The sequence below is a fragment of the Phaethon lepturus genome, unplaced genomic scaffold (assembly GCF_000687285.1).
Source record: "Phaethon lepturus isolate BGI_N335 unplaced genomic scaffold, ASM68728v1 scaffold4769, whole genome shotgun sequence".
NCBI classification, from domain to species: Eukaryota; Metazoa; Chordata; class Aves; order Phaethontiformes; family Phaethontidae; genus Phaethon; species Phaethon lepturus.
In genome coordinates this window covers 632-13,553 of record NW_010561077.1, presented here as the reverse complement: position 1 = coordinate 13,553, position 12,922 = coordinate 632, and the positions used below count along the sequence as shown (strand labels likewise).

At 47.2% G+C, this 12,922-nt stretch overlaps 1 protein-coding gene across 1 annotated transcript in view; it reads right to left on the bottom strand.

The window, feature by feature from the left end:
• CYTH4 (cytohesin 4) overlaps positions 1-10,688 on the bottom strand; it is a 19,483-nt gene extending 8,795 nt beyond the window's left edge. The window contains exons 1-4 of the mRNA XM_010293856.1: positions 10,462-10,688; positions 4,508-4,590; positions 2,084-2,184; positions 1,766-1,832 (exon numbers count right to left, since the gene is read on the bottom strand). Of these exons, the coding sequence (XP_010292158.1) occupies positions 1,766-1,832; positions 2,084-2,184; positions 4,508-4,590; positions 10,462-10,480 (270 nt within the window). The 5' untranslated portion in view covers positions 10,481-10,688. The remainder of the gene's footprint in view (positions 1-1,765; positions 1,833-2,083; positions 2,185-4,507; positions 4,591-10,461) is intronic.
• Positions 10,689-12,922: the final 2,234 nt, after the last annotated feature.

Genomic DNA, 12,922 nt, shown 5'->3' with positions numbered 1-12,922 from the left:
CTGCCATGGCTGTTACGGAGAGTGGCTTGGCAACTATATCAGCCAGTTCACTTAGGACTCTGGGATGCATCTCATCAGGTCCTATAGACTTGTGTATGTTCAGGTTCCTCAGGTGGTCTCAAACCTGATCTTCTCTTATGGTGGGAGAGACTTTGCTCCTGCAGTCCTCGTCTTGCAATCCATCCACTCGAGAGGTGTGGGAAGAGAGGTTGCCAGTGAATTGAGGCAAAGAAAATGTTGAGTACCTCAGCCTTCTATTTCTAAAATGCCCCAAAGAAAAAAGAGTTTCAAAAGAAGAAACTGAAATGTTTGTGAGATTTTTCCACACTATTTTCCTTTCTTTTTCCCCAGATGGAATTCTGGTAAGATCAATTTAATTTTGCAAAGCATTGTGGCGAAGATGGGGCTCCATTTTCTAGAAGAAAATGTTTCTCCCAAAAGGTTTTGGTCAGACAGATTTCTAATGCTTACCTCCTCTAGCCTCAGGAACTTGCCTTGACATCTTGGATATAAGAACTCATCTAAAGTATCAGCATCGCATGGATGAAGTGTAACCTTAGCAAGGAGGGGCAAAGAAAAGTCTTTGCTTTGCAGCACCTGTCAGCCTATGGCATGTAGCAAAAGGAAAGCAATAAACAGAATTCTGGATATGCTTATTCTAAAGTAAAAACAATATAGAGACACAGTATAACATTTCAACCAGGCTGATCAACATCGACCAAAGCTAAACTGGCTTGGGGTCAGAACTAGGTCAGGTATTTCTGCAGAGCATGGCATAGTGCCATAGAGAGAGATACCTCTGGGGCCTGAAATCAAGGTCAGACAGAAAGACAAAATGAACCCTGCTCTCACACAGGCTGTAAGTACTGATATCACTGCTCTGAAACAGCTCCCGCTGACAGAGGGATGTCAAAGGGACTGGCAAACCCTCCAGCTGTGGTGAGGACACTGGGCAAAAGGCATCTTGAGGGTCTCAGCAGGGCAGAGAAGGAGGCATGAAAAGTTGCCACTTAGACCAGCAGCCACCCAAGACGCTAGCTGTGGTGGTTAGCTGACAATGAGCAATCGTTCAGTCGCAGCTTGTGGTTTTCCTTACAGAGCTCAAAAAAATGGTCCACAAGTGAGGAGGAAGGAAGAGGGAACTGTATTTCTCATATCTTCTCTACTTAATCATGATGATTTTAGAGCTTTCTGCAGAAAGCTGAAGGCTATGGAATCTGGACTGCACTGGTCAGAGTTCCAGGAGGTGGAAAACCTGGATCCACTCCACAGTCCAACCAGGACTACCAAAACTGCTTCCAAAATGAGAGAGGCAGCTTGCCCTCTTCTGTTCCAAATGGGTCAAGGAACCTGACACACTCTCAAACATCTCATTTTTCTCTTAATTCATTCTCCTCCATCACACTTTGGCCAATTCTTAGCCTCTCACAGGCAAGAGAGCTGGGCTGAAGGAGATTTGGCTCTTCTGGCACATTGGCAGTGTTCAAACATCCTCCCTTTATTTCTCTTAGTTTTTAGGTTGCATCTGATGGGATAGCCTATAGGCACATGATGGGGGTAGGCAACACAGCTTGATCGTATCAGAAGACCTTATTCAGGGACAGGAAGGAGGGTGCTACTAACTGGAGCCTTAGTGAGGTAGGAAACCAGTCCCACAATTGTATGCTGCTGTTCCTTTGGCATGGGTAGCTGCAAGTGGACCAGCAGCCAACAGAAGCTCTTCCTCCCAGCTTTCTCCTCATCGGTGGAATTGAGCAAATCCTACCTTTGCAGGGTCCATGTTGAATTTCTTCCGGCCCAGGGACAGATGTTTATCCCTCTGTGATAATTTGCTGCAAACATGAAGAAGAAGGAAAGTCAAACTTAGAATAAAGGCCATGTTTCAGTTCACTCACAAGGTAACTCAACTCAAGGACAGGTGTCTGACTAGCCAGGAATAAAGAAAAATCTCAGAGGAGAGAATAGTATTCCTGGCCTCATTTCCCTGTCCTTGTTGTGATCCGAATCCCATCGGTGTTTTTGTTTTCTCAAGATCAAGAGAGAGGCTTTGTAAGCAAAGGAATATTCATCTTGTCCCACTTGCCTGGTCTGCTCCCCAGGATTTTTGTCTGCCTCTTGCCTCTCCTCTGCATTTTGGAAACACTCAATCTCTGCAAACACTTCAGCAATCTCTTCCTTCAGCTTCTGCAAAAGAAGTATCAGGAGGATGAAGATGATGGAGGGAAAAAGAGCAGACACATACAGAGCATGTCTTACTTCTTCCCTCAGTCAAAGGAAAAGGACAGGTCAGATGGTCATGACCAACCAAGGACGTCTATGAAATGGACACTGCTCTGGGGTGACCCTGTTGTATTCCAGCTTAAAAAAATGGGACAGAGGGGCAGAAGGATGTCTGTTGTCTGTTGTCAATCAAGGCTGGAAAATCAAGCTTAGCCAGTGTGGAGAGTCAGAGAACTCACCCCACTATTGATTTCAGTTCCTCAAACAATGATGTCAGATGTGAGACTCCTTCCATTGTGCCCATTTCCTTCTAGCTTTTACTTTGCATAGCCCTGCTACACATCCAGGAAAGGGGAAGTGGAACCAGTAACTGTGAGGTCAATATGAACATGAAGTGGCCATGTGAAACACAGAGTTTTTAACATACCTATCTTTCAAATACCACTGAGCAGATACCTGTCTTTAAGTAGAGAAAGAAGAGAGGATGAATAAAGGAAAAGTAATCACTGCCAAGTTTTAAAAGTCAATTGTAGAATTTGGTTTCCTTTAGGCCCATGACAGACCATGGCCTTCTTGGCTGGATATTCTGCGTTACTAGGGAAATGAAGATGTCTATATCTCCTTGTTTACCTCCTGCAGTTATGGTCCCCCTCAGACCCAGAGTGCATCACAGCTGTCTCCCAGGAATCACCCAAATTCTTCCCCATGCAAAGGAATAGGGGAATAGGCAGGGGAAGAAGGGTTGTTTTATGACAGATCTTGCCTCACCAAGGACTGAGGATGTGGCCATGGTAGGCACTCAAATAGAGAGACTGTGAAGTTCATCAATATCCCATGATTTAATAGAGCTTCAGGATTTCACTTTTGCTCTGGCCTTCATTCTGTTGTGCTTCATCAGTCTGCCAGAGCTGGGAGCGTTCATTATGAAGCTTTAGGTATTGCACAAATGTAACAAAGCTGTGATCTTATCACCTGGATTTCAAATTTTTATCAGTTTTGTAATTTTATTCACTTTTGTCTTTTGTCAATATAACAGGCAGGTCTAGACCCATCGTCTTCCCTCCTCTCTCCTCTTCCACCAGACATCCCCCCAAGTCTCTGTGTTAAAGGGTATTGCTAGATACTTTCTGAAGAAATCCTCCTGGGAAAATATCTTCAGTTCTAGGTACCCTTTCACCTAAACTCATCCTGCTCTGCTGGACAATGCATACCCCATTGGTTAATGGCTTTGGGATTTAGAGTATGGGTCTGTGTAGTCTAGCAGCTTTTCTCTGTCCCTTGTGGGTAAAAAATGTAGTATTTCCATTCAAATACCTTGCCTTCTGCAGTGCCCATTGCCTATTCTGAAAATTGAAGACATAAGAACCACACACAAGCAAACCACATGTACATACATTTACAGCCTCTTTTGCAAGAAGGGACAAGACACCAGTCTGATTTTCTAGCAGAGATGGTGAGTCTGGAAGCCTGAGAAGTGACAGGTATTTTGGCTTAATCCTCTACTCTACACGAGGAAATACTGCACCTATTCCCCAGGCATCTGGACATCTTCATGTTGTGGGAAAATCGGTGCAAGTCCAATGATTCAGTGCAACAAGCTCCCTCAAATGGGAACCCACATTCCGTGGTGGTGGAGGCAGAACAGAATAGAAAGTGTACAGCACCATGCATGACTGTGACGTGGTATTACTGACTGATTTTGAATCTGTCATTTTCAGACATTTTAGGAGTCAGTGGAGAAATGTTTGGGTCTGATAAAAGAAAAGAAGAAAAGCAAGTTCAACCATGGACACATGTGTGGAAGGTCCTGCCATCACACCTCTCTAAAGAGACAGGATCCTTTATGGAGGACTTGTTAGATGTCCACAAACCAAACAAAAGTTTGAAAAACACAGGGGGATGCAGCAGGTAACTAAGACTGATATGTCATTAGCAGGCAATCAGTAATTAAAAATAATCATAAATGCTGAGCCAGAACGAGTTAGTCATACTGATTTCCTTAATCCCAAATATGCACTCCCAGCTCATCCCTATTAATGAACTGACCAGCCTTTCTCAAATATCCCATTAGGGTAGTTGATGACTCCTGCAGCAGGGAGTAGCACAAGTTGGATGTACACTGATGGCAAATATGCCAGGGCAGCCTGAAAGTCAGAATACAAGTTGGATCATGCCAGAGCAAATGTCTCCTGTGCAGGAGCACTTCTGCATGGCCTGGACTGTTATGTGAACGCACTCCTTGGTGAAGACAAGGCTAGGCAGACAGGAGAAACAGGGTGGTCCTTACCTTAATGTCCTCCAGAAGCTCCTGTCTGTGCTGCCTGATTGTCTCTATTTCAGCCTCTTCAGCCTCACTCAAGTCAGATGACCCTGGAAGAATGGAGAGATGCCTGTGAGAATAGTACTGGGGCCAACATACCACAGCACCTGTCCTCTCCTAGGGTCATATCACAGCAGCTCTGATTTCTGTGTTCCATATCTATGTTCCCTGCTGTTGCAGCCACCGCACCTCAGCTTTGCCCTGCAAATGGTTCTCAGTCCAGAGGAAGCAGCACAGGCCCATATACCCCTCCTAGCAGCCAGATGCTGTGCGGGTAGCCTCTGATCTAACGCTGCAGCATCCCACCCTGCCTGCTCAACTGATTTTACTCACTGCGAGCACGATGAAGAGGTCTTACCAAATGCTCTTTGGTGGTTTTTATGTCAGTCACCTTTATGTACAAGATCTTTACCTTGGCAAAGCTGTGACCTAAATACTTGATCCAAATGTCCTGTGAATAGCCACTGGCTTCATGGATTGATCCGCTACAGCTAGAGTCAGAAACGGCTTAAGAGAAAGAATCGAGGTTTTTTTCAAGTCTGATGGCAGTATCTGGGGGGGGGGATGAAAGCCTTGCTGAAGAAGAAGCGTCTGTGGGAGGCTGTTCTGTGGACTACAGACAATGCAGAAATACGAGCAGGCTTCCTTGTAATGTACAGGAAGTCAAAAACAGATACCAGCAGAGCCAAGGAGACCACAAAATGATTCATAAAAGATCTAGAAGAATTGGGGTGACAGCACTGCTTCTAAATATAATCACTGGAAGGTGAAGCACAGCTTCTTCAGCAAGGAGAAAGAAGAGGCTGCAGCCCTAGAGAGGCAAAGCAGATGGTAAGTCCCAGGAAAAAAGGGGGCTCACGCAAGGTTGAGAGCACTGGAGCTCCTGGGAGGTCACCGCAGAACTCCCAGTCAGGGTCCTTGCTGCACCTAAACACTGCGACACAAAACTTCCCTGGGAAGCCAGGTCAAGTCACTGGATGTCCTGCTCTGCTGTTTCATAAGCCAAAATCCCCTGGGCCTCCCGTCTTCCTTGAAAAAGGGGAAGTGGCACCAGCTGCCTTGGAAATTCTCTTAGTGTGGATCTCATGTGCAAAATAACTGCTATAAATATGAGTGTGGAAAAAAGGGGAAGGAACCAGCCAAGACAGACAAAAGAAAAGAGGACAAGGGCAGTCATCTTAGAGCCCATATGCTTCTTTCCTGTCATGGCCATAACAGCTCAGAGAGACCTGCCTTCCCCGATCCTAATCTTTCCTCCACCCTCCCTTGCTGGTTGAGTTTCCATACGCCAAGTCTGTCCCATTACTTTTCTCAGGCTGAAGCCTCTTCCTGTCACTTCTCCCACTGTTTTCAAGCATTGCATTCCCTGGGGAGAGGCTGCTGAGCCGCTTGGGGGAAGACACTGGGCAAGGAGACAGCATGAAGCCAGGGCTGGGAAGGACCCACGTCCCCTCCCGACGCTGCAAGCAGATGAAGATCTCAAAGAAACTGACTGAAGCTGGTCAAGAAGGGACGAAAGCCTGTGGCACCCAGTAGCTCACAATGGCCAAATCTGTCTGTGAGGGGAAAACAAACAAACAAACAAACAAACAAACATGCAAGCCAGCAAACAAGCGAGCAAACAAAAAGCAAGCAAACAAAAAGAAACAACAACAAAAAACCCCATGCAGCGGCTTTGCTGCTCGTCTGGCAGGTTGCTGACTTCCCCTTGACCGTCAGCCTTGCGCTTGCGAGCAGTGCCTGGGTCTTGTAGCTAACTTGATGTCTCTGTCCATTCTGGCATCTGCAGGAGATGAAGCCGCCTCTCAGTCTCCCCAGCTTCATCTCCCTCACCCCATGGGGTTTGGTAATTGTGGAATCACTGGGGTGATTCCTTGACAAATGATCATTAGGACCCTTTGTCCTGTATTTCTTTCCACAAAAGCACCGTAGCAGGACGTACCTGAGGAACCTCCCCTTCCCCCACCCCATCAACAAAGTCTGTGGGGTGGCTGGTTGCTCTGCCTCCGTTGTTCTGTGTCTGAAGCAGCCTAAAGCAGCCTGAAGCATCTCAAAGAGATGTAAGGCTTCCAGAGGACATCATCTCACACACACAACCCCCACTGAGACTGTAAGTAACACAGTTCCCCTTCCTCATGAACATCTGAAAGCCCCAACTCCCCCGTGATTTACCTGTCCAGTTTGTCAGAAGGAGAAAAGTGTGGCAAGGACTGTGTGTGGGGAGCATGGGGGAGAAAAAACATACGAGGCATGGAGACGGTGAGGGAATCAAGGGATAAAAAACCAGGAAAGGGTGAAATAGTAAGGAAAAAAATGAATGGATCAAACTTTCAGAGCAATTTAGATTGAGCTGCAGAGAGGGCCCTTGCAAGGTTTCCAAAGTTTCTTTAATTCTGAGGTCAGTGCTTGCATGTTACTCTGCTTCCCTGACAGAAGGCCTAATGCTCTGCTCAATGCTATTTTGAGGCCATTTGTCAATGTTATTGCACACACTGGGGTCTACAGTTAGGGGAAGTGAACACAAAAGGCGTTTGGGGAACCATCCACAGCAAGGCACAGAAGGCAGCAGAGGCAGCTGGGCAAGCAGCAGATGAGATAACGAGAGCAGGCTGCTCTGCCTTTCCTTCCTTCTCCACGTTGAGAGCGAGCCAAGCCAGCGGGAGAGGGACACTCTGAGGGAAGCACCACCTGGCTCGCTCCAGACGCTTGCAATGGCAGAGGGAATTCATCGTGCACTGGGGGACGGAGGAACGGCTTCAGCCTCAACAAAGTCCTCAGTACCACCAAGTTCCACTTCCCTCTAGGGCTAGGTCAGGACACAGATGAAGCATAGCCCTGGTCAGGGTTCTCTGCACAGGGGGAAATTTCACCCCGGTGAAGAACACCCTATGAAAACACCCACAGGTTTCAGGGGGATGCTGTCAGCCAAACCAACACTGAAGTCTTCCAGTTCAGACACATGACATAAGCCTCAGCTGGCACCCTCTCCAAAGAGGACTTGAAGTTGCTGCGTGACATTTATGTTCAGAGAGCAAATGTTGAAAGAAAAGCACATCAGCATCATATTTGTGGGGCTTACACCTGCTCTTGAGGTTGTTTCCCCAGTCACAGGACAGACCCAGATAGAACAACCTGACAGTTCTTCATGAATTGCCCAGGCTTATATTTTTAGTGCTGTCACTAAAAACAGAACACAGACTTCAGTTCCAGTTGTGGTGACTTACGCTCTCAGCCTCCCCACCTGGAGGGCAGGTTGGAGTTACCCAAAAGTCTGGGTACTCGTGTGGCCAGCAGAGTATTGTGTCTGCTGGTCTCATTTCCCATCGCAAAGGGCTGTGCAGAGCCATCCAGGTGCCAAGTGAGTCCTTCAATCCCAAGCAAAAGTATATGAATAGGAAGGTAGCTTTTGGAGCACAGAGGTAAGTAGAAAGTGACTACCCAGAGAGTTGGAAGGATGGACTGCAGAAACAGCAGGGGAAGGTTATGAAGAATGACTGTATCTGTAGCACTGTTACAGACCATCCACATGCTACCCACCCACAGTGTAGCAGCAGAATCACAGAATCACAGAATCATTAAGGTTGGAAAAGACCTTTAAGATCATCAAGTCCAACCATCAACCCAACACCTCCATGCCCACTAAACGATATCCTGAAATGCCACGACTACACGTTTTTTGAACACTTCCAGTGATGGTGACTCCACCACCTCCCTGGGCAGCCTGTTCCAATGCTTGACCACTCTCTTCATAAAGAAATTTTTCCTGATATCTAAGAAGTTCAGCTGGCCCATTTGCAAGGCAATGTAGGGCTCTGAGTGTGGCTACTAAAGGGTTAGGGCACCTCCACCCATGGCAACACGCAAGCAAAGCAGCCTGATGGGCACCTTCTGCTTGGGTGAAGCTGTCTGGTGGAAAAATGTCACCTGAAATTCCTTTTCTTTTTTGATAAGGTTGCTGTGTCATCTCCAGCACAGACCACCACCTACCCAGCCAGATACCAGGGTGGTACCAGGCAGATAAGAGGAAGCCTTCCAGCTCCTCAATTCCCTTCAGCTCAATCTGTCTCCTTCCTGCAGCCACTCCACAGTTCTTTTCCATCTTGTGTCAGAAGCAATTCAACACAGAACTCACACAGGTTTAATCTGCACATTCCAGCTATGTGTGAAGAAGAATTTATGTTGTTTTCCCGTCCCCTTATCCCACATGACAATGTACAGCAATTAGGATAGCTTCCAGCTACTTTTGCCTATGGCTCTCACCCCACAAATTCTACTACATGATAGTGTGGTACAAGCCTGCTTTCCCATGTCCCGCACACCCAGCTCAAGGATTCAGCATACTGTCTCTGTGGCCTCACCCCCACAGTCACTAGAGGGTCCTGATGGAAGCTGGAAAAGGACATCCACTGTGGGGAGAGCAATCTCCCCACAGACATAGGTCTCAGCTGCATGCAGCTGGGGCAGACAGGTACCTGACAGGACCACTGCATCTCCAGGTAGGAGCAACTCTGAGCAAAGAGTTGACTCTCTGAGCAAAGAGGATCTGAGCAAAGACATCGGTCAGAACCAGCATATCTCTTCAGGCATTGCCTGTCTCTGGGCTCTGCCCCTAGCCAGAGCTGGACAAACCCACATTGTTCCTGAGCAGGATCTCATTGCGCTACTGCAATGTGTAACTTTTAAGTTATGATTAACTCAGTAACACATAACTGGGTCAGACCATCTATGGAATGCACACCCCAAAATAAATAGCAAAACCCTCCTCCTCCTGCCCAGCTTGTCCTGCAAAATCTTTATGCACAGTTGTTTTTGGGTGGTGAGGGCTGGGTGATCTGAAGAGACCTGCCTTCACCAACATGCATAGCCAGATGCTAGTGAGAGCTCAGGTTTCATAGGTCCCACCAATTTCCTTGATAAGCAAGGCTAGTATGGGTTTTGAATGTGCCCTGTTCCTGGCTACCCTCCTAGGAGCTAAGAAGTGCAGAACACTTGTTGAAACTGGGCACTGCTTTTTCCCTTCACTCTGTGCTCTACATCCTATACACAAAAGCCTGTGAGGACAGAGAGTCAGAGGTTGCAGGGCCATCGCCAGATGATCCCTTTTCTTCCTGGCCCTTGTTCAGCCCGTTCCTGTTTGGCTCTCCCTGTCTGCTGCCTTTGCTCAGACACACACTCAGAGCTTCCTCAGCCAGAGGCTAGAAACGCTCATCCTGGCAGTATGCCTGTCCCTGCTGAATCCCAACCACTTTATCCACCACCTGCCGAAGCAGGAAATAAAACCTGAGATCTCTCTCAGTTCCTCTGATGTGGCTTATCTCCCCCCACCCACAATCTACCTTTTGAGATTATTTCAGGACCGGGCAGGCCCACCTGCAAGTCACTTGAAGTTGGTAGAACCCTAACACAGTCACTTACCTTTAACATGGACACAAGCAAGAGAGACCCCAGCACCAAAAGCCTTGCAAGCGAGTTGCACTGGGATACCAAACTGCATGAGAGGCTCCGCAATGACAAACCAGCTAAACACCACTGAGGAGCTTGCAAGCCATTCCAGAGCTGCATGAAGGGAAGCCGAAGCTTATAGGTGGTCATCCTAAGTGTCACATATACCCTTGATACCCCTGCGCCAGTTCCCAGCTCAGCTCAGGATCACCAGCAACAGACATTCTCAGCACAAAGGCCATTCAAATCAGTGGGAAAATTTCTCCCGATGTGAAAGGAGTTTGCTTATGGGAGAGCAAGTAACAAGAAAATCAAGCCTAATGCTCAAGGCTGACAAGCAATTAACTGCACTACCAGGGATCTTCCACCATCTCATTCCTCCAGTCACCAGCCACAACGTCCACTCTAGCTGCTGGGATTTCATGGTGTGCTGTGCCACATGTGCACAGAAAACAAGGCAAAAGACGGTCAAGGCTTACCAGAAGGATAAAAGTCCATCCTGAAGAGCACAATGTATTTTCAACACAAGGGTTGCTCCTCCTTGCCTTCTGCTTGTTCAGATGCTTCACAGAACTGAAACAACTTGAAGCCAGTGACCAAGATCGTAGCAGCATTAGGGGGGCGGGTTGCCCCGTGTCTCCGCCCTTCCTCTCCTCGTCCCTCCGACCACATCTCATCAGTTTGCATCAGTGAAGGAAACTGTATGTGCATACTGCTATGAGCTCCTTGGCTACCTCTGACATGCAAATCCACAACTGCATTTCCATCCCAGTACCTTTTGGGGGAATATCTGAGCACACCTCTCTGTTTGAGGGGACTGAAATGAGCAGTGAGAGACTGATAGTACCTCAGGCTTTTGTCTGAGATACTCTGAGGCGGGAGGGGGGAAAAAAGGAAGTTCTTGATTCAGAAAACCCATCTGATTTGGGAAGTGGTTTCATTTTAAAGGAAAGATTCTTCCTGCGTTGATTCTGCAGCAAGTGGTGGTGGGATGAACACTCCAAAACTGGAGGGTGGTTAATGGAGGTGAGAAGAGAATCTTTTTCTTCTTTTCCTTCCCCCACTGCCCACTAAGTGACTTGTACTTTAAGTATTCTTTTTTTTTTTTTCCACTAACAAACTGTTTTTCTCAGGAAACCTAAATCTGAGCAGGAAAAAAGTCCTCTCACAAGGTTTAGCAAATTCCTACCAGTGGGAGAGCTGGTATTAGCAGGACAGGTTTGAAAGAACTTATGCTGCTCTGTTAATTTGCGAGGCAGAGAGGTGCTCTTTTTCCTCCATCCCCTCCACACAGCCCCAGAAGGTTGTACACTTCCCCATGAGTTAGCAATATTTGGTTGCCATGTGATTTGTATGGTAGATATCTGATGCAGGCAATGTGGGAAAAAAAGCAGCATGCAGGAGAGCACCATGTCAGAGCCAGAAGAACTGGTGACTGTGAATAAATAGGTCAAAGTAAAATCCAAACCAGGTGTGATGCCCAAACAGGGCTTTTGCCTCCTCTAGCAGGACTGAAGCTGTCAAGGGACAGCTCCTCTCCGTGCATGAACACTTACCTCTGAAGCACTCCACATCCTCAGCTTCTGGACCTGTTGCTGTACTCACAACAGGCCTTGAGCAGGACAGCACAACTGGTTCTGACTTCTACCTACCATCTTTCCATGGGACAGCGAGGTAGAGTTTGCGCGAGCGTTGCGTGTGCAGAACAGTAAGAAATGACCCTCCGACTTGTTACGCAGGCGGAGCTAGCATCTGTGTACACTTGACACCATTTGGAACAGGCTTCTGTGAGGCTGAAGGTCCTTGACTCACTAGGAAAGGAAAAGCCACTACCTTCCCACGCTCACATTAACTGAATCTGGTCTGACACCCTCTGGGGAGAATAACTGTCTCTGAAAGGCTTGATGCGAAAGGTAGGCTAAGGTCCATTTAACTAGGGCCGTTCAACCTCACAGGGAAAGACACAGATTTCCCTCCCTCCCTCCCTCCCTCCCTCCCTCCTTCCCTCTCAGTCTCTTGCATTTGCTGTTATCTGCTATAGGTTCATTTCTGCTCCTGGAGAGGACAAGCTCTTCAATGAACCTCCAGTGAAGAGTGTGAGATATCCCAACCTTAAAGATGTCAAGGTGTGGCAGAAATCCAGAATGAATCCACACAGGCAACTATAGGCAGGGTCACAAATAACCTATGACCTTTAGGAAGAGTCAGTGGCAAACATTTAGCACTCCCTCTCCATGGTCAGTGTCAATATTTTCAAAGCAGCAGCTTATTTGGGAGGGATAAAAGCAAGGAGAAGAGAATGAGCTTTATTAATGCAAAGTGATTTCAAACCATTACACCCATGTCTGCCCTGACCTTCATTACACACAATGTCCATGTTTAAAATTCATCAGAGGACTGTCTTCGGGTTGCAAATTGCCAGGAGTAAACTCAATTTCTGTCTTGAGAGTCTGGGACACATCAGAGGAAAATTCACTGCCCCACAGTTCGGACCAGTGTCTTAGTTCCTGCACTGGGTCCGGGTCCAGCCTATCACCTCCAGTCCTTCCATCATTGTTTTCCACAAAAAAATTGTTTCAGCAATGTTGCAGCTGACATCAAGCAGACAAGCCAACTAAAGCACTTCACCAAAAGACCTGATCGTTCCTGCCTCAGAGGTAGGTGACGTATGTAGGCAGGTTGATCAGGGCTGTTCTTATACATGTGGCTGTGGGCAGGTCAAACAACAGGCACCCTGCAAACACCAAAACGGATGCCTCTGTGCACTGCAGAATTACTCTCAGCCACTCCAACAGACAGCAATGCAAAACCTGTATCTGTGTCTCTAATCCATACTCTTTTCATTCTTAACTCCTTGGTTCTTCCTTCTTCTCACAGCTTTTCCTGCCTGTCTGTTGAAATCCCTGACTGCCCTGTTTTGACACCTTACCTACTAATTCA